Source organism: Monodelphis domestica, chromosome 8 (genome assembly GCF_027887165.1).
Source record: "Monodelphis domestica isolate mMonDom1 chromosome 8, mMonDom1.pri, whole genome shotgun sequence".
Taxonomy (NCBI): Eukaryota; Metazoa; Chordata; class Mammalia; order Didelphimorphia; family Didelphidae; genus Monodelphis; species Monodelphis domestica.
The window spans coordinates 66,475,348-66,500,344 of record NC_077234.1 but is presented as its reverse complement, the minus strand read 5'-3'; the positions used below and the strand labels follow the sequence as shown (position 1 = coordinate 66,500,344).

General features: G+C 37.5%; 1 protein-coding gene across 1 annotated transcript in view; it reads right to left on the bottom strand.

Annotated features, from left to right (window-relative positions):
- Window positions 1–4,829: 4,829 nt before the first annotated feature.
- The window catches only part of FARSB (phenylalanyl-tRNA synthetase subunit beta), an 88,678-nt gene continuing 68,510 nt past the window's right edge, over window positions 4,830–24,997 (bottom strand). The window contains exon 17 of the mRNA XM_001365711.5: window positions 4,830–5,492. Coding sequence (XP_001365748.1) covers window positions 5,341–5,492 — 152 coding nt within the window. The 3' untranslated portion in view covers window positions 4,830–5,340. The remainder of the gene's footprint in view (window positions 5,493–24,997) is intronic.

Below are 24,997 nucleotides of genomic sequence, written 5' to 3'. Positions count from 1 at the left end.
AAAAACTACTTTCTAAGTTCCTCTCTCAAGCTCAAAACTTTGGAACAATTTTTTACTTCCTGTCCCAAATGGTCTCATACCATACCTTGCCCCAATCAAGTCTTGATGCCTTTTATTTTCTTGCCTTTTTATTTTTATTTTCTCATCTTAAAAAAATTTTTAACCCTTACTTTCTGTTTTAGAATTGAGCTCGATAAAGGGTAGGCAATGGGGTTGTGATTTGCCCAGGGTCACATAGTTAGCAAGTGTCTGAGGCCACTTTTTAAGTACAGAACTTCCTGTCTCCAGTCCTGGCTATCTACCCACTGAGCCACTAAATTCCCTTTGAACGTCTCTTAGATTCTTCCCATTTCTACAAATGCATCTTTATCAGCTCATGTCCACTTCTCTTTGTCCAGTGCCGGTAAAATAATCTTCCTCCCACTGCTTTCCTGAGATTGTTCCCTACTCATCTGCTTGGGTTCTTTCTGGTCTAATACTGAATACAAACTCAAGGAGCCTCCAAGACATTTTCCTGAGAAGCTTCTTTCTTTATATTTTCTCATCACATACACCTCTGGCCATATACATGTTCCTGCCCTCCTCGTGCATGGACTAGTTTCTTATTCCTGGGTCTTTTTACTCTCTCTAGAAGAGAACCCCCACACAGTTTAGCCTGGGTTTAGCCTTACGGTCTTCTGGCCAGACAGGTCCACTTACTGCCTATTGTCTGAACACCATGACCCGTCTCCAGCCAGGTATTTGTATAGACCATCTCCTGTGTTTAGACTGTGCTTCTTCCTCACCACCATCGTCCAGAATCAATTCAGGTTGACTTTCCGCTGAGCTGGAAGTGATCTCTCCTACCTCAGCCATGCCCAGGACCCATCACCCTCCCTTTCTCCCACTCCCTCCTTCTTGCATCATGCGGATCCATATATGTTTAATCTAACTCTTTCATGGTAGGAATCACTTCAGTTTTGTCTCTACTCGAGCCCAGACTTTTTCCAAAGTGAAAGGCATTGCACCAAATGGGCAAAGAACAGGGTTGCATCTTCTGCTTACTCTGTACTGGTTACACCCAGGTTTGGCAAGCCTCAAGATCCTCATCATGTAGTTGCCATTTGTTAGTGTCTCTTTGACAACCCCGGCTGACTTTGGAGTGCTTTTTCAGATTAAAAAATAAAAGGCAAAATCTTACGTTCCTGAATTCCTTAATGTGGGCCAGTGAAGTTAAAAGCTCATCTGCTAGAGATAAAACATGGATGTTGTTTTGTACAGCCTCGCCTGATTGCTTTGTGCAAACAGAAGGAAAAAACAGTGCACGATGGAAAGGCATGAGGCTGAAGGCTCTCCTTCTCAGACACTTTTCCTAGCAAGGAATGGAAGCATCTTTCTTGGGCAAGGGCTGTTTTGTTTTGCCTTTGTGTCCCCCTTGCCTAGAGTAGCTTTTTAAGAAATGCTTGTAGACTTTTCACTGAGCAAGCTTTGTTCAGATGACCATTTCTGCCCATCAGAAAGCAAAAGGAATGTGAAGCCCAACTCTTCACTGAAATGGAGGCAACTTCTAGAATGACAGCGCCATTTTCCTAGTCCTGGTGGCAGTCCCTCGACTTTCTCCTCCTGTCTTTTCTCCTTGAGGCCAGCTATTCTCGGTCACTGGGACCATGAGCCTCAGGCATCGCTCCCAGGAGCAGCTCAGCACCCTCAGTTTTGCTACGACTGACTTGGCACTCAGCCTCCTTCCTCACCGGCTTCACATACAGATGGAGATGGGTGAGTCCTGTTAAGGAACTGAGTTTGGGGCTAGATACTTTCCGACTGCAGCTGGCTTACTGGGACCGCCATTAAGTTCTCTTACAGGATAAATGACTATTTTTTAAAGATCAATTAATTAATTAATTAACCACCCCCCACCCCCATCAGCAAGCATTTATTTTCTCTCCTTTCCATCCCTAAATTGATTGGAAAAGAACCAACCACCTTTGTAACAAATCTACACATCCTGTCTACAAAGCTTTCTGTTCCTCGTGAGCCGTCATCTGTGTCAGAAAGTGGGCAGAACGTTTCCTCGTCAGACTGCTGAAATTGTGGTTGGTCGTGCACGGATCCGCTCCTAAGTCTTTCCGAGTGGCTCCTCTTTAGTGTTATTAGCGACAAGTTTTCCCAAGTTTCTCTGCGATCTCTTTCCATATTTCTTACATCATTCTATGCCATTACATTCATACACTCTACTTTGTTTAGTTATTTCCCAGGTGTAGGCATCCCCTTAGTGTTGGATTGCCACTAGGAAAAGTTGCTACGAATATTTTTCATATGCATGGGTCACTTCTCCTATCTGAAATATAGGTCTACTAGTGGTATGGTGGGTCCTTGGTTTAAATTGCTTTCCGGAATGGCTGGAGCAGTTCACAGCTCCACCAGGAGTGCGCCCATGTCCCCATTTCTACACAGCCCCTTCAACCTGCCATTTTCTATCTTTGTCAACCTGGTGAGTGTGTGAGGGGAAACCTCGGAGTTGCTTTGATTTGCATTTCTTCATTTTGGCTGCGAAATGATGCAATTGGAAGAATGCTGGACCCAGAGTTGAGAAGACATGAATTCAAATTCAGTCCTATGACTTGTATGACTCTGGGCAAGTCACAATCTGTTTATCTGTTTCCTCAACTGTAAAATGGGGATAATAGCCCCTACCTAATCCTTGTGAGAATAAAATATTTTTAAAATGCTATATAAATTCTAACTTGCTATTATTAATCATGAATGATTTGGAGTATTTTCATGACTGTTGATAACTTAGGTTTTCTTTCTTTGAAAATTGCCTGTTCATATTCTTTGACTATTTAGCAATTAGGGAATGGCTCTTATTTCTTGCTTCCTCATGAGGATTTTCAATACCATTTGAGATCTTTGCAAATTAATATGTGATTGTAAAACACATTGTAACAGCTGTAAATCTTTAAAAATTAATGTGATTGTAAAACTGAGGATTTCATATTGGCCCAGTGGTTTAGAAATTCAGAGCATGTTTCGCTCAGGTGATGTGCCCATTTTCCTTGGTCAAATCTATATGAGGGCACCAAAGATGCTGACAGGGTCAGTGGAAACAAGAAGCAATGGCATTAATGGCACTTAGACACATGACCAGGCACAGGATAAATAATCCAGGGAAGAAGAGCTCTCTTTAGTTCCTTTGTTACTAATGAGCCCCTCATCTACAAGAAATATCGACACCAGATCAAGGAAAAACATTACACTAGCTATATGGCACCAGGCAATTCACGTAATCTGCCTGCCTTAGTTTCACCTTCTCAGGGTTGTTATGAGGTCCAAATGAGATATAGTGACTGGCACACAGTAGGAACTTAATAAATGTCCACCCCTCATTAATGCTAGAAAGTTCCAAATTTTCTTATTCTGCAACTGTCATTAAAAAGCTAAACAACTCATCATTTGAGACATTTCAAGAAAGAACTGATAAACAGAAATGCTATAATTTTATATATACAAATCTTTTTGCCAAATGATGCCTCTACTAATGGGGGGAGTATTTTGATTTAACAAATTAATTAAAATAAGATAAATTGGGAAAAAATCAAGAGTTTGGACAAAAATACATTTCTAGTCCTCATTTTTATGTTATGTTCTTAGTGTCTTGGAGCTGAAGTGATTTTATCTTGTCTGACATTATAGATGAGAAAAATGAAGTGCTGAAAGGTAAGTGACTTTTTCAGGTTAACAGAGTAACAGAAAGGGTTTGGACCTGAACCCAGGCCCTGTGACTCCAAAGCCATCCTCTTTCCAATGCACCAGGCTGATTCAGATTTGAGCTTCTCATTTCCCTCCATGGCAGTCCCGCTGATTCAAGGGTCGGTGACTTAGTTTCTTCCCTCGTTCTGTACAAAGTGGCTTTCCGTCATGAAGACGCAGTGCCATTTCACACGATGCCTACCGCGTGGACGTGTGAGGTTATCTGGCCGGCCAGCCTCTTTTAGTCCCTCTATCCCAGGTGATACTGCAATTCGCTGAAACTAAACTAAAATGCTCTCTGGATTGGCTTGGAAGGGGAGAAGGGATCGGCGATGACGAGGGGCGCGGAGCTGCTTTCCTTCCCCGCAGGGCCAGGCGCCTGAGCATGTACTTCCTCCGTGGGCCCAGGCATGTCTGGCCCGAGCTGGGAGGCCATGGGGCTGGTCTGCCGTTGTCCTTACTCTCAGCCCGGCAGGTCGGTTCCGGTCTCTGTTCTAGGTTCGGGGGAGCCTTTAGACACAGGAGGGATGTTTTATCCCCCGAAGGCTCTTCTTGGGCAGGCATTTAGGATGCCTTCTGTGTTCTCTTCTGTGGATTTCAGGTCCCCGAGATGAAGCCTGGCTCTCACCCAGGCCCTTCATTCAGAAGACCCAGAGATCACAATCGGGACCCGAATGCCAGGCTCAGGTGAGGTAAGGGGAGAGGCACAGGCTATTGGCCAGGTTTAATCCCTGCCCTGGACAGAAGGAAACACTCATTGGTTTAATGATACACTTAACTTCATGTAAATCTCCATCTCCCCAGAAGAGCAAAGGAGCCACTTTCAAACGTTTGATGCCCTTTAAATGTGTTCAGGCCACTCATTTAAAACTTCTTCATTTTAAACTCCTCCAGCAAAGCCGGGCTTTGGTGTTGCAAGGCTGTGTATGCCCGACCTGATGGCTTTGGGACACCCTGGGGAGGATAAAGCACACTGTAGGCAAACACAAACATTTCTAAGTTTTTCTTTCACTTCAAAATTACTTCAAAGACAGTCACTTCTGCTCAGCAAATTGGTCTAAAATCTGGATAGAGATCTTGATTCCATAACACTCGGGGGCTTCAAGAAGCAAGGATACTTTATTTTCTCCTCAAAGATGATCACATGACAAATGGACAAAACGAAAGCTAACCCCCTTAGTTATGCTCACATTCGTTCAACATTTGCTCTAATCAATTATCTTGTTTCATGCAATAAGAAAAGAACGAGATTCCTGTTATGCAGAAGCAATCAGTTACAGTGTGAGGCTCTGATGTCTATGGAACATTTCTGATTTTCAGAACCTATCGTGCGCTCTGCTATTACATTTCTCTGCTAATAGACTGGGATTTTACCCAACAATGAAACTTTACACATTGATGGCCCAACTATCCCCGGATACCACATTCTTATATTGCACAAGCTGTCCTAATTGCAATAGAAGGAAGATATTTACTTGTGGAGCCAGACAATATTGTTCTGCTTTATTAAACATTAAAGCACAAATGGATGTTCCCTATGGAGGACTAAAGGACACCAGGGGAAGAGAAAGGGGGGCTTTTTGGGGAGGCCTACCCCACATAGCCCCATTTTCACAAAAAAGGTTCAACATTGATTTCTAGAGCAGAGCATGGCATAGTCAGCTCAAATTTGGTAATAACATCAGGATGAAGGACTCCAAGCTTCCCGACACTTTGACCCTTTGCAAAGACCTCAGCACATCGTCCAGGGAAGAAAGCAGAGCCTGAAAAATAGAGAGAAAAATCAATGTTTCTCCAGGCAAAAATGTCATTAGACATTTAACACTGAGAATATGAGTTTGCTTTTTTAAAAAAAGTGATTTTTCCTCCATCTATTGACCCCGAGAAGACGATATTTCTCTACTACTATAATATTTTTGAAAGCAGTGGTTTTGATTTCACCCAAGCATCCCCTATGAGGAATAGCAATAAAGAAAATGAGATAAGAAAACCAGAGATCCATGTTTCAGGTTAATGAGACCCTGGAAAGAAAGAAGGAAGGACAGACGGAGGGCTATTGTCAAAAGATGTCTCAAATACCCCTCTGTCCAAATTTATCTAAAAGGGGTGGCGTTGGCAAGAAAATGGTGGCTATCTCTTACTCAGATAAGCAAGAAATCAGTTATGTAGTGATATGCTCAAAATCATATAAGTATGCTGCTTTCTCTCTAGATTAGTTATAATCACAGCAGAAAAAAAAGGAAAAGAAAAGTGAAGAAGCCCTCTTCTGAAAACATCAGAAGTTTTGAAACAGGTTCCCCCCCCCCCGCCCCCCCCCATACCATCCAATATCCTTTACTATCTAAAATGTCACTGTTTTCTACCTCAAGACATTTACAAAGATAAATCACACTGTCATCAGGGTTGAAGAAAACTGTCATGTCTGATTACATGCCATGTTACTAGGAACGTGACCAACATTCCTTGTCTGGAAAAGAGCTTTCAGAGCAGTTAGGAGTTGGAAGTGGAGGTGGGAAGGGGGCATCTACTATGAGACTATTGCAAAAAAAAAAATCCCAAACAAACCCAAAGTAGTCTGGGTTCCTTCTCTCATTTACCTCAAAGAAAGGGAAGAAAGCTGTTTCTTCCTTTGGGTTTTCATAAGCCAGTTTATTGACAGTAGCTAAACAAACTAAAGAGTTTCCTTTTTTAACTTATCGGAACTGTCTGCAATCACTAGATAACTAATTGTATTTGGGATCTTTGTCATCACTAATTCCTTTAACTATTACTCAGGGGGAGAAATTTTCCTCATCTCCAACTACTACCTTGTAAAAAAGGGGTCAGGCTGATAGTTCGTGACTAACCAGAAACCTTTATTGGCATTAAATTTAAAAATGCAGTATTCATTGTGATATCCCAGCTGTTTTCTAGTCAATGAGTAGTTTATTAAATCCAAATGAGATGAGACGACTAAATGAGATAATATTTGTAAAATGCTTATTATTAGTAAAGTGCCTGGTACATAGTAGGCACTTAATAAAAGTTAGCTCCTTTCCCTTCTCCTTTTACATATGAAATATCAAAAATGTAATTTCTTTTTAATAATGATTCTAAGATCAGTGTTGTTTAGGAAATTAGGCTTACAAGGAAACTTGCTGATGTGATTTAGATGCAGAGGGGCCTTTAACATTATCTAGTCAAACCCTCACCATGTACAAATAAGTAAACTGAACCAACCTTAAAGATTTGCCCAAGGTCACACATCTAGTCAAAGGCATAGAACTTGGATCCTTTTATATCACCAAAATAATCTAATAGGAAAACTATAACTAAGAATAACCAACCTTCATATAGAAACCATACCAAGGGGAAGATGGTATTTCCAGTTTAGCAGTGGAAGACTAATATTTCAATCAAGTAAGGAAAAATACATTTTTGAAAATCTCCTAATGCAATCTGAAATGCAAAAAGGATTTCCCTCCCCATTCCCTAAAGCTGAAAAAAACTATCTTGCTGTTTATTAAACAAGAATTTTGTACTTTCAATGAACTTCATCTTAAATTGATTAAATTTGTGGAAAAAAAATCCTGCACTTTAGAGGACCCTATTTATATATGTATGCTAATCCACACTGAAAAATAAAATAAAAAGCAAATGCTATTCTACCAGGAAATAAATAACTAGGAACAAAAACTGGAATTCATTATGAGGAGACTTGCTGGTTGTTGTAAAATGCAAATGTTACTTAATTGGTTAAATGAATGAATGAAGCATTATGGTGTGTTACTTCTCTCGATGAAAGGCCAAATTAAAAAGCAGACAACTTCCAACAAAGCAAAAAATGCCCATACTAAATTGGGAAACGAAGTCTGTGTACAGTCACATTAGGCAGTGCAATCATAGAATTACAGCACTGGAAGGTGATCTTGCAAGTTTCTATCTCCCTGGCTCCTTTAGACAGGACCAGGAATCGAACACTTCTCACAGGTTTCTTATTGACTTCAGTGTGTAATTAAATAACAGAGTTGAGGCTCTGCTGTCAAATGCACACACAAACACAAATACAAATTGAGACGCATACAGGCATTACTTTTGAACTGTCTGCCTTCATTCTCAGTAAGAAAAAAAGCCTCAAGACAAGCAAAAAGGATGCTTTTTGCCTAGAGCACTTAAACTAGAAATGCAATACTAGAAAATGAAGCAAAGTCAAACCAACCAATCAGCTACATTTTTAGTTTAAAAACAATAAAAAAAACCCAACAACTATGAGAGTCCAAATAAAACTTGGCTTAAATGAGTCCAAATAAGCTTAGCTTTCTAGGAGTTTACCATTACACAGAAGGAGAGGCAAGAGACCTGCTTCATCAACACAAAGGGAACACATGTACAAGCCATTTCCAGAAGAACCATGATCACAAATCATTAATGGCAACAGAAAGAATACCAAGTAGCATGGTTCAGCCAGATTAATATTGTACTAAAGACACAATTACATCAAGATGCATGTAATTTAAAGACTTTAAACAGAAAGGAGAGGAAAAAGAATGCTACATACAACTTCTATAAATGCTTTAAATATGGGACTAGGCTTTTTAAATACAGAAAGGAGGTAGCTGAAAATTTTGGGGAAGCTTTCCTACCATCATACAAGAAACATACCCTGTAAAATTCAAGGGAAAACAAAGGCATAATAGTGAAATCAAGTGGTCAGTTAATGATTAAGAAAAATACTGTTGTGATGGATAAGCTTCCAAAATTTCAAATACCAGAATAAAGATAAATCAGGTGTTCTCTGTGTTGAGGCTCTTTTTGTTACTCATCAGCAGACAGAAGCTGAAGAATTTCTGGGATATGAAGATAAAAAAGAAATGATCGACTTCCCTACTCTTCCCCTCAAAGCCCTCTCTTCCCCCCCCCCCCCAAAATCCAGCTAGCTCACAGTCTTCTTTTCCTTCCAATTTCCAATGTTGTATTTAATGGTCAGCTTTCCTGGTATCCATTACAGTAAAATGGTTTACCACATAAAACAGATTTCAGAAAGACTGTGTTCTGTGTTGAAATACTACATGGGATCCCAGACCAAAGCCATGTAGCTTAGCACAAATAAGAATTTAATTTCTAAGACTTAGTGGGGTGTAAATAAGTCCTTTAATTAAAGCTTTTGTAGCATCCCCTCAACATCTATAATTGTCTTTCTTTACTCAGACAGTAGGACCACTTTGATGACCTTGGGGGTAATTCTTTGGCCAGTAATCCAACACAGTACCTAGTCTTTAGCACATTTTCTGGCTAATTGACCTTCAAAGAGCTTGGTGAGCTCCCTATCCTGCTGGTTGCCAAACACCTTTCACAGTTTCTTTTTGCACCCTTCTTTCTTTTAAAGTAATATTACAGGCCCAGAGTTAAGATAAGCTCTACACATGCTCATTGCTATAATTCCATGAAGCATCGGAAATTGAGGCTTAAGGAAGTAACTGAGTAGGGCCCCTAATTCTCAAAGCATCAGAAAAGGGTTATCAAGCATGAGGTTATGAATTCCTTAATCTAAAACCCCTTGCCACTGACTGTTAAAGCAATTCACTTGGTAATTTTTGGCTCATCAGCAAATGGACTACTCATAATAATTTATGGAGTAATTTCTTCACATTAATAACACTAATAATCATATTAATAATGTTCTTATATTCAGTCAGGAATATAATATAAAAACTTTATCACCAAAGTGCTAAGTACCTTGGAAAAACATTAATTAAGCATTTAAAAAGAGAAAATATAAACTACATCCACAAATAAGATCATATGATGGTACAAAGACCATAATGGTTCATGATAAACTTGCTAAATTAGTTGGATCTACCACAGGGTGGAGTAACAGGTAGGTTAACAGAAGGACACACAAAAATATAAGTGTATTGCTCTCCCTCTCTAACCTACTAAGCCATCACATACACTTCTCAGGGCAAAAAGTTTGATTCTATTTTGTGAACTGACTATATTTCAAATCTTTGCTTTGAATTAGCCTTTCAACTTGTCATGGTATAAGAGAAAGACAATAATTGTTTAATTTCTTTCCAGTGGAGTTGGACCTGTCTAAATAAACATCTAAATGACTCCCTTCCAGTTCTCTAGGAGCTAATGACTTATCTTCAGAAGACTCTGGGAAAAAATCCTTACTGACCAACCCCAAAAGAGGAGCTGAATTCCTCCATGTGTACATCAAGATACAGAAGTCTTCTTTACTATTTTCCCTCATTTATTTCTAGGTAAATAATAGTTACAAGAACTAGAGTTATTCAATTCTTCATCAGCAGTCATATCAACACACCAAAATGAATATCCTTTTCCTATGTCTCTGAGGAACAGAAAAGATAGCATGTAAAATTCACCACACCAAACAGATCACCCTCTATTGCAGCCTATGTTTGAGCATGAAATGCATCTATTAAGAACAGCTTTTCTCAGAGCAGAAGTTTTATGGACTTATTTGGGAATAATGGAGGTTGCAAAAAAGGAAAGAAGAAAAAACGTGAGAAACAGAGGGGCAGAGAGAAAGTAGTTATTTATGGAGGAGTAAAACCCTGGGAATATGGTAAGGGAAAAACAGAATTGTCCATTATAAAGATATATCCCCCAAGTGGGGTGTATTAAATTTGCTCAGATTTCAGAACTACTTTGTTTGGGAGAAAAGTGCTTCTGTATAGATTATTTAAATTTGTAAGTGGAGACTGAATTCCAACAATATAAAGCACCATTTTCCCCCAGACTTACATCTGAAGTGAAATATTTATGGTCCTTCAGGTCTTTAAAGTGTAGTAGACCTAATCCCTTGAGCTCAATGGCTATCTTTCATCCTTTTCTGAACATCAAAAGAAAGAAAAAGCCTTTACAAAACTTTACAGTGCTAATCCGAACACACCTGCAGATGTCATTAACTCTTAAAATGAGGGCAAATGGAACAGAGGAAAAAATGAGCACCTCCTTAAACTCCTGGCTTTGAATAAGGCTAGCAATGCTGTGCTAGTGGTCACAATTAATAATGTGGCAGAATTCCCATTCAATACAGTAGTAACCTGGCAAGTCTTTTTCTCCAAATAAAGGGAGGCTAAGTTTACTGGCTCAGACTCAGTCCATTTCCACTTTTCTCTGAGCACACTCTGTGATGGGAAACAAATCATCTCCTTGCAACCAAGGGAAAATAACTGGCATTTCTTCATCTTGAAATGTGTGAAGAAATCTGTAATTGACTTTCATGGCTGTCACTTTTCACATTATTTAAAAGAGAAATTTAGTTAATTAACAGTGCAATTACTAAACAATTAAACAAAAATATTAGAGTCAAACATCCCAAGCTGTCACTGTCAAGATTATACAGTATAAAACTGGATTTATTTTAAAAAGTGAGCCAACAGGTTAGTAGAGTCAACACCCCACAACCAGGGGATTATATTGCTCTGCCTCCACTCTTATTCCCCCTCCTCCCACATATTCCAAACCTCAAGAAGAAAACAACGTATGCTAGCAGGTCTTAAACATTACCCATGAATGTGCCCTTGTAATCTGCTTTCTTTTAACCTCTACCAGACTTAACTTTCTACCCTAACACAACATACATCACGCTCACAGGCACTTCTCTTTTAAGGAGCATGAGTACTACCTGAATAGTCCTGCTAATCAGACGGTCTTTTTATATGCTCTAACAAACCTTTCAATGACATTTCACACTTCTTTGATACTCAGAGAATCATAGAACCAAAGAATGCTGGGCTAGAAAGGTAACCAATCTAACCCCTAACTCCACAGAAAAGGGAGCTAGTGGCCAGACAGTCCCCAGTATTTCTGCTCCCATCCTCTCAGTCTAGAACTCTCAATACTCTACTCTGCTGCCTTTTCTAGGCCAAGTTTTTAAAAATTTCTCAATAAAAATCATAGGATTATCCTCTTTTCCTTGGCCAGTAGGTACTTCCTAGCTCCACTGAATTTAAGTCTTTGAGAATGATATGAATTAAAAAAGGCAATTTTTACTACTTCTATCCCAACACACAAGTTAATGAATTAAAAGCAAAATAATTATGGTGAAGGATAGAAATTAAGAGTATGAGAAACAACATCTACAACTTATAGGTTGGATTTTTGTTTTTTTTGCTTATTGCCACTATAATTGCAATCAGAGTTGTAATGTTATACACCAGGAGCTCATTACAGAAAACATTTTTAGTTTGAGAACAAGATCTATATAAAAATTAATATATGAAGAAAGAAATAAGGGGATCATTATAAAAAAGATAGGATTGGTTCCTTTTCTGTCTAGAGGAGATAGCAAATAAGTATTCAATAAGCCTTGCCAGACCACTATGAAATAGATATATTACAAATGGAAAAAACGGATGCACAGAGAGATTTCCTAGGAGACTTCTTGCCTAAGGCTACTGATGAAACTAGAAGTGATGACAGATACTGAATCCATGACACTGGCCTATAAATAGGGATGGCCAACTTGAGGTATGCAAGATGATTAATAAGGCTCTCAGTTTTCTTAATGTCTGTAGGATCATTTCTGATATGAAAAACAAGTTAACTCTAAAAAACAACATCTAAAAATATTCAGTCTTCCCAACCGCAAGGAATACTCAAAATATTAATCCAATACCACAATAATATTAGTTAGATCACTGGGCCCAGGGTAGGGGGGAGAAGATGGCCAGTACCAGTCTAATAATGTTTTCATACAACATAGGCATTTCTCAAGAACAACTTTCAGACTCTTTAAAGGGGGGGGGGGAAGGAAAGATATTAATTATTTAATTGTCTTGGGATAATTTAGATATATTCAAAGAATAAATTAGAAGGCATGGGGCCTAGTTTCCATTTGTAAAAGGGAATTCTTAATCCCTTTCTTCTAATTTAACTGGGGACCTGGGGGTCCTTCTACCATAGAGATGTATAAAGATATACCAGCCGTAGAAACCAGAGAGAGAGGTAGGGAGGTAAGACGAGGATATAAAAGGCCAGCATGAGGACTGAGAGGGGCTTTTTGATCTTTTTTGGATTGGGAGGTGGTTAGTAGTTGGTAGTTGGTCATTGGGCATTGGTAGTTGGTCTTTGGGGTTTGGTTGCTGGTGATGTGGGTTGGTGATTAGTTGGTGAATGGGATATATATACACACACACACACACACATACATACATATACATATACATATACATATATATTGATTCTGCCTGGTGAGCTGAGCTCAAGGGTGACCAGCTGGACTTTCTCTAATGGCAGTTATAGGTAATTATAGGGTAGTTAGGCAATTTCTCTCTCTTTCCTATATTTCCCTCCTTTTACCATATTCTCATTAAAACTTAAATTATTAAAAGCTGCTCTTTTATTTTTGCCAAACACCTAATTTAACCCTTACACATTCAAAACATGGAATGGTTTAAATCATAGAATGTTAGAGCTAGAAATAATCTTAAAAATCATCCAGACCAGCCCTCTGATTATACAGATGAAAAAACAAAAGCCTGAAGAAAAATAAATTTGCCAAAAGCCACAGTGAGTAGCAGAATCATAAGAATCTAGTTCTCTGACTCCTAATCCAGTAGTATGGCATTGGGAGGAATACTGAACTTGAAATAAGGAAGACTTGAGTTTGATGCTTCCTCAAATACTTACTGTGTGGTTTTGGAAAATTCAACTAACTTGGTTTCCTCATCTGTTAAATGGGGATAAACAAATATTTACAAAGTTGTTGTGAAGATAAAATGAATGTGAATATATATGTGTGCAAGTGTGTATATATATGTGCGCACACACACATAATCATTGGGTAAAAGATTTAGAACTGGAAGGGGCCTCAGAAGTCATAAGGTCCAACTCCCCCACCCCCAATTTTAAAGATGAGAAAAATGAATCCCAGATAGGTTAAGTACCTTGCCCAGGGTCACACAGCTAACAAATGTCTATGGTAGCATTCAAACCCATGTTTTCATAACTCTTAGTCTAGCCCCCTATATATTACACCATCCTGCTTTTTGGATGTTTTGTGAACTTTAAAGTGCTATAAAAATATTAGCTATTTTAGAAAAATTTACTAACCATTTTTTCCTATCATCTATATTTATCACTGTATTCTCCCCATTGTCCTCTCCTAGAAGGCCATCTGTTTTATAACAAAATTTTAAAAATAAGAAGTTCCAAAAAACTAACAAATATTTTTTTAAAGTGTGTAATTATAGGCGATAGTCACCGACCCCTATTTCTATAGTAAAGTAGATCCCAAGGTTGGTTATCCTGACTATTTTGCATGATTTAAGTATGATTTTGCTGTTGTTCTTTATTTACATTGTGTAGTCACTATGTAAATTATTTTCTTGATTCTTCTTATTTCTCTTTTCATCAGTTTATATGTATTTATCATATTTTTTTAAACAACACAGCAATAATCCTAGTCATGGACCAGTTTGTTTAGCCATTCCCCAATTGATGGATATCTATTTTGTTTCAAGTTCTCTGTTACAAATAAAAAGTGCTTCTATAAATATTTTGGTTTATATGGGACCTTTACTTTTATCACTGATATCCTTGGGGTATATATGTAGCAAGTGGAATGTCTGGGTCAATCAGTATGGACATTTTAGTAACTTTGCATAATTCTAAGCTGCTTTCTAGAACTGCAGCATTTCACAGCTCCACCAAATTATTAATATTTCTATCCACAAGCCCAGTAGCATTGGTCACTCTTGTGTTTGTCATCTTTGCTAATCTGCTAGGTGAAACCTCAAAGATGTTATGATTTAGGTTTCTTGTAAAATTAGTGATATTCTTTCACATGGGTAATAATGGTTTAAAATTCTTTTGAGAACTGTTTATTCGCAGTTTAAAAGTTAGCTGTTATTATTTTGATTTCCATTACATTGCTACTTCTCTAACAGCTAGACATGATACCTCATTTCTGTTCACCTTGAACATGAATTTTTAAAAATGTTAGTAAGCAGTAGTTTTTTTTTATATTAGCAATAATTGTAACCACAAATATACAAAAAATCTCCTGATCATATCCTACAAGGCAGATAGAAATTCAATTCTACCCAATGGCAAATAGATAAAAAAAAAATCCTAACATAAGGAATTATGCCTGAGACTTACTTTTAATAGAATTTAATAGACTCTTTCCTGGAGATAAGCGTTATATTTTGGTGACTGAATACAAAGATAACAAAACAAATTCTCATAAAACAATAAAATACAGAATTATGTGAGAGTGTCCAATACATATAATGGGAAATACTGGCACTGTTTTCAGAAACAATAGTCTTAATATAATAGAAATGACAGAACAAAAATGACCAGGGAATCAGCACCCAGTAGAAGTAAAGAGATGGATGGTAAGAGAGCCAGTGATGAATTCAAGCTGCGTGGCTCAGCTGAAGTTCTTCCTCAAGTCCTAAAAGTGATGTTAAATGTGATGCAAATGGGAAAAGTTTCAGAAAAGGGAAAGAAAACAGTTTGCTAACAATAGGCCAGTGAGCTTGAAAATTCTAAAACTGATAAGCATAGAGAGAGTTGGGGAACATCTGGAAGAAGTGATTATCAAAAATCAAGAAGGCTTCATCAAGGGCAGATCTGGACAGACTAACCTCATTCCCTCTCTTAGTACTACTAGATCAGCAGATAGAGAGGATTCTGTGGATAAAGTTTAAGTGAATTTAGCAAAGCTACTGACCAAATATTTTTATCGAGAAAATGGAGAGAGATTAGATGATCAGAAGGGTTCCAAACTGGTTGGATGATCAGAATCAAAGAGTAACTGTCGATGGTTCAGAGTCAACATGTGTGGCAGATCTCCAATGAGACACCACAGGAATTATTACTTGGTCCTATACTGTGCTAATATCTTTATCAGTGACTTAGAGATGTTATGTTCATGAAACCTGAAGACAACACAAATATGGAAGGTATTTCTAATACAATAGATGACGGAGTCAAAATCCAAAAGGATCTAGAGCACTAGGCTATATCTAATGATAGAAAATTTAAAAAAAGTTAAAAAGTCTTGTATTTGGGAACAATAAAAACATCAACTTCACAAATATAAGAAGGGAGACAGACAGGTGGCAATTGGTCAGTCTGTGGGGTTTAGTGTATTGCAAACTCAATATGAGTCAGCAGTAAAATGCAGAAGCCAAAAAGGTAATATGATCCTGGGCTACAGTAAGAAGGTTATAGCTTCCAGAAATAGGGAGGTGAGAATATCACTGTATTCTCTCCTCATCAGATCTCACCTGGAGTATTACACTCAGGTTCTGGGGACCCTGGCTTAAGAAGCATTTTGAAAATCTGGAGGGCATCCATAGGAGGGCAATATGAGAATTGTTTGAAGGAACCAGGTACAACTAGAATGGAGTATATAAAAGACTGAGCAAGGACATAATAGCTGGCTTCAAGTATTTTAAAAGTCATTCATACAGAGAACAGATTAGATTTGCTCTGTTTTTGTCCCAAAGAGCAGAACCAAGAGCAAAATGTGAGAATTTTAAAGAGGATAGTTAGGTGTGAAGATTAAATTTAACTCTCCCCTGATTGTGAAGATTAAATTGTAACCCCTGCCCATTTTTAGATTTAATCACCAAAAGCATAAACAACCTACTTAAAAGTTGAGTGGGGAGATCTGCCCATTTTTAGATCTAATCACCAAAAGTGTAAACATCCTACTTAATCATTAAGTGGGAGGTCTGTGACCCATGTGTGCAATAGTGGGTGATGAATCAGAATCGACTGACTGCCTCCTGGGCAGTCCTAAGCAACGCTTTAGACTATGATTTGTCCATGTAAAAAATAGAGGAAGGCACAGGAAGTGATGCAAAAGAAAGTGTCTTTAAAAGGGAGCCACAACTTCCTAAGTGGAGTTCGACTTGGAGTTCGACTTGGAGTGAAGGCTGAAGAAGAATCTGTTGACTGGACCTGAAACCCTGCTCCTGGTAAGGCTGTTCTTAAATCTCTTCCTTTTGGACTGACATGTTGTGAGTGAAAAGGCTGACTGCTTTCCTGGATATTTTCTGAAGAAACTAGCCTCAGGAGAGACCTATCTCTTTAGAGAGTTTTCCCTAGCCCCTCAGCTTTGCTGAGGCCAGCTGAAACTCTCCCTGCCCAGGTTGAGTCAGGGGCCAGGAGTAAATTACTTAGTGCTTAGGCTAGATATCTTACTCTATCCTCTCTCTGATTTCCTTACTTCATTCTTTCTATATTTTATAAATAAATTGTAAATAAATCTCTTTGGAATAAATTAAATTCTTGATGACCCTATTTTAAATATAATTCAGTCCAACCTTTTTATATAAATAACCCATTTCCCCTCTTACATAGGCCAGATAGCAGGAAAAACTTCTTAACAATGAAAACTACCCCAAAAGAGGGTTAATTGCTGCAAGAAGTGATGGGTTCCCCTCCTTGGAGATCTTCAAGCACAGACTGAATGACCCCTTGTAGGGTTGTTGTTATAGTGGGGATTCCTTTGGTATATGAGCAAAGAAGCAGGTCTGGTAAAAGACAGAAACCATAAACATTGATGGAGTTGTGGGATGATAGAACACACATGGAATATATATATATATCCCAAGGAGATGAAAAGAATTGGAAAAGGTCCTATAATATTGATAACAGCACTTTTTGTGTTAGCAAAGAAGATGGAAAGTTGCCTACTACTTAGGGAATGGCTGAAACAAATGTAATAGAGAACTAGTGATGATGATGAGGAATAGCATTTATACAGCCCTTCAAAGCAATTTGCAAATATTTCCTTCTCTTATTACCATAACTGGGAGGTAAATGGTGTTATTACAGAGGAACTTTTCTAATGTGTACCTGAGGGCAGCTCAGCGTCAGTGACTAGAGAGCCAGGTCTGGAGATGGGAGGTCCTGGCTTCAAATTTGACCTCAGACACTTCCTAGCTGTGTTGCCCAGGGCAAACCACTTGTCCCAACTGACTAGCCATTATCACACTACTGCCTTAAAACCAGATATTGATTTTAGTATCGATTTTAAGCCAGAAGGTAAAGGTTAAAAAAAAAAGTGCAGATCTCCTTTGTGTATGTCTGGTCCAGGAATATCTTTCTTTTGTGTCCTGTATATTTAGTTTCATATGCAACCAGGAGAATGTGATAACATTCAAGTGTAATATGTTATTGGATAAAATAGTTTATTGTAGTCTTGTCATTCTTCCAATTTCATTTTTAAATGCTATCAGATGATCAAGTTTAATTAGTTCCCTCACTAAGCTTTCTATCAGCCTGTTTTCCCCTCTACTGCTCATAATCGTTCTCCATCCTACTCAGAATTAATAGACGAGTTCATATTCTAAAGTAATGTTACTTCTGTTTGCTACATCTTTCTACTTAACAAAGACATAGTGTTTTCAGGATGAGAAAACTTCTAGGTTCTTTTGACCTCTGAATGGCAACTACTCTACACTAGTTACTTTTTAAAAAAGCTTTATTGATGCTATTTTTTATATTGCTCTCACTTTCTAATACCAACCCCAATAGAACTCTCTCTCTTGCAATGAGAATGGAGTTTGTGGAAATGAATGTTACCCCAAGAAATGAGTAAAGAGAGACTAAAAACCATAAAAGTGGCCTTAACTAAGCCAATCATCTTGGCCTATTTTCTCCTGTAAAGGCTCTTAATCTTTCTTTTGTGTCATGTATCTCTTGGGCAATCAGGTGAAGTCTACAGCCTTCCTAGATTAAAGTTTTAAAAAGAATAAAATAAATTTAAAAAAAAAAAGGATTACATCTTCTTCATCTAAGTTTATGGACTCCCTGAAATCTTTCACCTCCACAGATCCACAAGTTAAGAACCTCTGCCCTTCTATAAAGTGGTCTGAATAAGAGAAATAGGTACTAACTTACCAGACTCCTAGAACATAACAGCTCACATTTATCTAGCATGTCAGACTTCAGTTTCCTCAGAGTTCCATGGAGGGAGGCAGGGCAAGTGCTATTAACCACATTTTACAGATGAGGGAAATGATTCTCAAAGCTACATGACTGCCCTTGGTCACAGGATCAATGAGTGTCCAAAGTCTAAAACCTGGTGCCTGACTTTGAAGTCCAACTCAGATTCCATGTATATAAAAATGTTCAAAATATAACTTTCATCAATGAGAGCAGAAAAAAAATATTTGTACTAGGCAGACTGCAATTTAAAACTAATAATATTCTTTTACAAAGAAAAATAATTTCCTTAATACTTGATGTTAAAATTTCCAAAGCTCTAGCATATTAAATTTTGGGGGGAATATTTACTTACAGAAAATGACTTAAGAAAATAATTATGATTTACAGACAAACCTTAATAAAATGACAAAGCTATTAAATGGATGATGATATAGTATTAAGATTTATCATCCTTAAGCCACATCTTTCATTTAATTAATAGGGAGTGGGATAGATGGGAAAGAGGAAGGCACTTAAGTTTTAAGAAGGCAATGGAATTATACAACTGTGCTAAGATGATTAATAAAACAATGTTTTAAATAACTTATCTATGATTTTTTTTCCCCTCAGTAAAGCTCTTATTACCGAGCCAGGGAAAACTGAGGCAATTAAGTTACTACACATGCTAAATGATCGAGGGACAGATTTGTTATAGTCCATGTAAAAACAAATCACAAACTCTTCAGAGCCTCTAACTCCAAATCCAGACAAGCTATTATTACTTATAAAATTTATAACTTATAAGCTATCCAACTAAATTGCCTGTAAATGTGCCTTTTGTTCAAAGGAGGAATGACTTCTTGGTATAAATCCAACTTGGTTGTGAGCAGTATTTTGGGTGTAAATACTCTTACACATATTATCAACTGCTCAGAAAAAAATCACAGATATTATTTTTAAAATTTTTATCTTCTGCTTTAGTATCAATTCAAATCAATCAATCAAGTCACTTAGAAGAATGTCTTAGTGACTTGTCCAAGGCCACGGAGTTAGGAAGTGGTGTTTTATTACTTAAAAAAAAATAACAGGATATCAATTACCCCTGACCTGAATGTCAATTTTCCCATTTCTATCAATTCAAGGGGCAATGTAGTATAGTGAGAAAGTCTCAGAATCAGAGTTCTGTTCAATTCTTGCTTCTGACACAAATTGGCTGTGTGATCCTGGGCATGCCACTCATACTATCACTGTTCTAGGAAATCCTTGAGACTACAAGTGTGAACCTGTATTAGGACTGGGAGACAGGAAGATTCCTCATCAGCAGATACCAAATCTTTATGGGAACTGAATAGATCCTAGTCAATGAAAAACTATTTGGAATTATGCAAAAAATTATAAAATTATTCCTTTGCTTTGATCTAGTGGACACTAGCTGTGCAGTCCTTCCATACCCAAGGTCAGAGCTTTCATGAATAACCAAAATAATTTCATCTTCTGGTGGCCAGTGTTCTGATGATGAGCTTTGTCAAATTTAGCTATATTATTCTTCAAATGAAATTTCAATTCAATAAAAGGAACTTAAGTAGGTTATGCACATACCAAGTCAGAAACATAAACAGTCTGAGCCTTCAAGGAACAACATTCTACTGAGGGAAACAATACAGAATCAATCTCAGGGATGCAAGAGACCTTAGAGCCATGGACCTTTAACTAAGAATCCTCTGTCTAATATCCAATTACAAATGCTCAGACAGTTGACTTGACTCGACTTAAAGACCTCAACTGAGGAAGCCAAAAAGAGCTCCTGCAAAATTCTTCAGTTTAATTTACTTCTACCAGAACAATCTAGACTTCTTGTGATGTTCTAGACCCAAATAAGTTTTACTTTGTTTAAAAATATATTTGCCACGGTTGAAAGACTTGCTACATCTGTAAAAATCATGACAAATATCCATCAGTTCATAGTTTGTTTGTTTTTTGTTATACAGCAACTTATATAAAATATGAAAGTGGCTTTGTTTGCTATTGTAATTAACTGGGTTATTGTGAATTTGGGGGACTTTGGTACTTCTATAATGTACATTATCTACTGTATTACTGTTTTATTCTGAAAATTGTTTATACTCATACAGTGGTTAAGTTAGAAAGGAAATGGATCTCATTTTTTTGGTGAGAAACCTTTGTATTCTACCTCTCCTTAGCTGACACAGTGTCACTGATTGCAAGCTATATATTTTTGATTCTTAAAACTTTTTAAAAATTATTTTTCCTTGCATGCCCAATATAGTATCTGATTTTTATTTTTTCTCTCCTTTTTGTATTTGAAGCACATGTCAACAGTATTGAGATTTTTCCTTCATTTTTTTTATTTTGCATTAATATGTTTAAAATATATTTGCTATAATGTCAATGCAAACCCCAAAAGCTTTAGACTATAAAAATGATGCCACTGATTGTTTAAAAAAAATTATGGGACTTTGCTTAATGATTCTGTCTGATTCTAGGACAAGCAAATACAAAAAGAGCCATTGCACAGTGCCAAAGAAGCATGCTAAACTGCACAGTCCCAAATGAGCACAAGGTCAAAGAGACCAACCAATGGGATTGATGAAAATTTTGAGCCAAGAGAAGAGGACTTGAACTTGTTTGGGGTTCGAGGTTGCGGGTGCAGCTGTTTAATATGTGTTAAAGGCAGGTCTTCCTTGTCCCACATTCTACCAAGTATCTCAAATTTGGCTCCTACAATCTAGTCCCTTTTCTGTATTTCATGGTGTGGCAAACTTTCTATAGTCCTGGCTACTGATTGGGTAAAAGCATAATTGCTTAAATCATTTTAATTGGGCATTGATTCAAGGACCTGTTATAGATTTATTTTTCCTTTACTTAGAATTTTTATACATAAGACTTTGATAGTCTATATTTCATCCAGAAATTATCTTTTTTCCTTTGGAGTTTTTTTGATGTTTTTGATTTCTTTTGCCAATTGATTCATATACCTCATAACTCAGCCATGCATTCCTAAGTGATCGCTGTGTTTTTCAACACCCTCTTCAGGAGGGAATGTATAATTATTCTAAATTGCAAAGTTTACATTCTTTTTGAGAATAATTTTAGATTAAGAAACATGCTACCTCTCCGAATCCAGAAAGTGAACTGTTTGGAGAAGGTACCATGAAGATGCCTCCACAGACCATAAGCTGCACCAGAAGATACAGAGTGAACTTTGGGATGTGGTGATTTGAACTGTGTAGGGTTGAATGCATTTGTTTTGTATGTATACTCTTATGCTGAAGGAGACTGCCCCCTAACTGGCTTTTTGTCAATGTGCCTAGCAATCATTGGTTTTGTTCTCTTTTCCTTTTATCCCCAAATTATTGTAATTTCAAAGTTGGTTATATTTACAAGATCCAACAGAGAGATCTGTCTTTCACAGATCTTAGGCAAGATCCACTGGAGAGACCAGTCTTCCACGGATATCGGGGGGGGGGGGGATGTATAATTGAAAATCTGTTACCCTAAAAAATAACTACATTTCCCAGGAGTTCACTGACTTCTTATCATTACGTATTTCCTGTAGATAGGGGATATTAGGCGGGGACGTGGAAGGTCCCACCTCTTTACTTCTGGTCCTGAGCTGGGTGGTGGTAAGGTGGGTGTTTGAACTGGCTGATCAGCCATGGGCACGTGGTCTTTATTTTGTATCTTCTTTATTCCTTGATTTCTAATGATCATTAATAAATCTCTTAAAATATAATATTTTTATTGAGATTTAATTTTAACTTTTATAGTTACTCAGAAGGTGGAGACAAAGTGAGCATTCAAGGTATGGGGGATAGCCAGTGAAAATATGCTTAGTCAGGAGACAGTGTTGCATGTGAGGTATAGCCAGGATGTCAGTGTTACCAAATCAAAGAGCATATGGCTAAGAGTACAGTGTAAGAAGACTAGAAAGGTAAGACTAATGACTAATAAGAAAATGTTTTAATTAGAGAAATACAATGTTTTTAATAATAAAATGTTTTACATGACTTCCCATATCAAATTGCTTGCCTTCCCAATGAGGAGGAAGGGGAGAGAATTTGGATTTCAAAATTTTAAAAAACTAATGTTTTACATGTAATTGGAAAAAATATGAAATAAAAGAGATCATTAATAACTTTGGAAAAAAACAGCTATCAGATGAATGAGGAAGCTGGAAGCCAGACTGTAAAGAATTAAGAAGAATGTGAATAGAAAGGAAATGGAAACGCCTACAGTAGAGGGTCTCCTCTGGGAGTTTAGACAAAAAGGAGACAGGACAGGGACCACTGGGGATAGGCAAACCAATAGAGAGGTTTATGAAGATGGGGGAGATAAGGGGAGTAGTCAGTGATCAAATGGAACACTGTGAGATGGTAGGAATGATATAGCAAGTGCAATCTGCTGGAGAATACAGGATGGAATGAGATCACTTGTGCATTCAGAGGAATTTACTCTGGCAAGTAGAAGAGCCACCTCTTCATGTGACATTGAGGCAAGGGAGATTTTAGGGGCAGAAAGCATTTGAGTGATGTCAAATGAACAAAAAGAAAAGAGGGAGCTTTCTAAGAATGTTTTCAAAATTTCAAGCTGACACTGAAGGGATGGGGAAAAGGAAAGCTGTGGAAGACCTGAGAAGGGACAAAAAGGCCTGGAAGAGCCTCTGGAGAAAGGGACAGTGAATCAATGTGGGGAGTTTAAAAAGCAGAGGGCCCAAGTGAGATGATAAACTTGAAGTAGAATGGCAGCATGTTTTCATGATTCCTTCAGGATTCATTCAGCGTGAGTAGGAGCAAAGGCAACAAATGACAGGAGTAATTCAAGGCTAATGCTTGGTAAATCATATCTTAAAAGTAGAAGAGCCCTGGCTCAGGGGCTGTAAGGTCCCCAACACCATCTTGAACCACTAAAGAAAGCTCTCATCCAGAGCTCTGAATTTCAAAAATCCAGCAGGGCTGAAACCTAGAGGTCTGCACAAAGACTTGGGATATAAACTTGCCCCAAAGAGCAGTGAGAGATAGAGAAAGGTGGGATTGGGGAATCTAGCCTTGGCACAAAGTTCTGGCAAAGGAACTAAGAGGAAGCAAAGCAAAGTAGAGAAAGGAAGAAAAGAAAAGAGCTAGAATCTTAGAGAATGTTTTAAGTTGTCCCTCAGACAACTGGAAATGGCTGAACAAAGTTATGGTATGTGAATGTGATAGACTTTTATTGTACTACAGAAAAAGATGAAAGAGATGATTTCAGAGAATCTTCGGTGGTATGAACTAATGAAGGCTAAAATTAGAAGAACCAGGAGAAAAATTTATACAAGGATAAGAATAATAATATAAAGAAAAACAACTTGAAAGATTTAAGAACTTTGATTAAAGCAAGGACAATCTTTTCTCCAGAGGACCCATGTTGAAGCAGATTTCTTACCTCCTGGCAGTGAGAAATGATGGCCATAAGGTGCGGTTTTGAATTTGTCCAACATGCAAACATGTTTTATTTGACTGTGATAATTTGCTATTCCTTTTTTCCTTTTTTGAGGGGAAGGGTTAGCAATAGTGCTATTAAAATAAATTTTAATTCTTGAACATTTTTTAAAAAGCACAAAAATTCAGAAGCATATATAAGCAAGATCATTTTGAAAGTGTGTAAAATTTATTACTAAAAAAGTGAGCTGTGTGAAATGGAGATGAATAGTTTTATAAAGAATTTTCTTTTGTATTTTGCTGTATGACAAGAAATACCCTTTTTTAGCATCTAAGTTTAGAATTAAAAAATTTCTAAACACTTTTTAAAAAAATATAAAAAAAATTCAATGAACATCAATTAAATGTTTGTGGTATACAAAGAAAACTCAAAATCAAGCCCTGCCTTCAAAGAGTTCACATTGTAATAATGAGAGAGACAACATGTAAATAATGAGGTACATAAATGATATTATGCAGAGTGGATGGAAAATAACCTTGGATAGGAAGGCTCTAGTAGCTGGGGAATCAGGACAGGTCCCCTTACTTGAAGGAAACCAGAGATTCTTGGAAGTCAAGGTGAGGGGGCAGATGGAGTATGGCTAAATTTTAGAGTATAAAGAGGATCACATAGTATAAGGACACTGAAAAGGTAGGAAGGGTCCAGTGTGAATTGCTTTAAGGGCCAAACAAAGACTTTATATTTAATCCTGGAGGTAGCAAGAAGTCACTAGAGTGCACTGAGTAGAGGGATTACATGGCCAGACTTGTGCTTTAGCAAGATCACTTTTGTAGCTGTGTAGAGGATGGGATTGAACAGGGGAAAAGAGAGAGACTAGTCAGAAACCTACTGTAGTAGCCTAGACAAGGAGTGATGAGTACTTCAACAACAG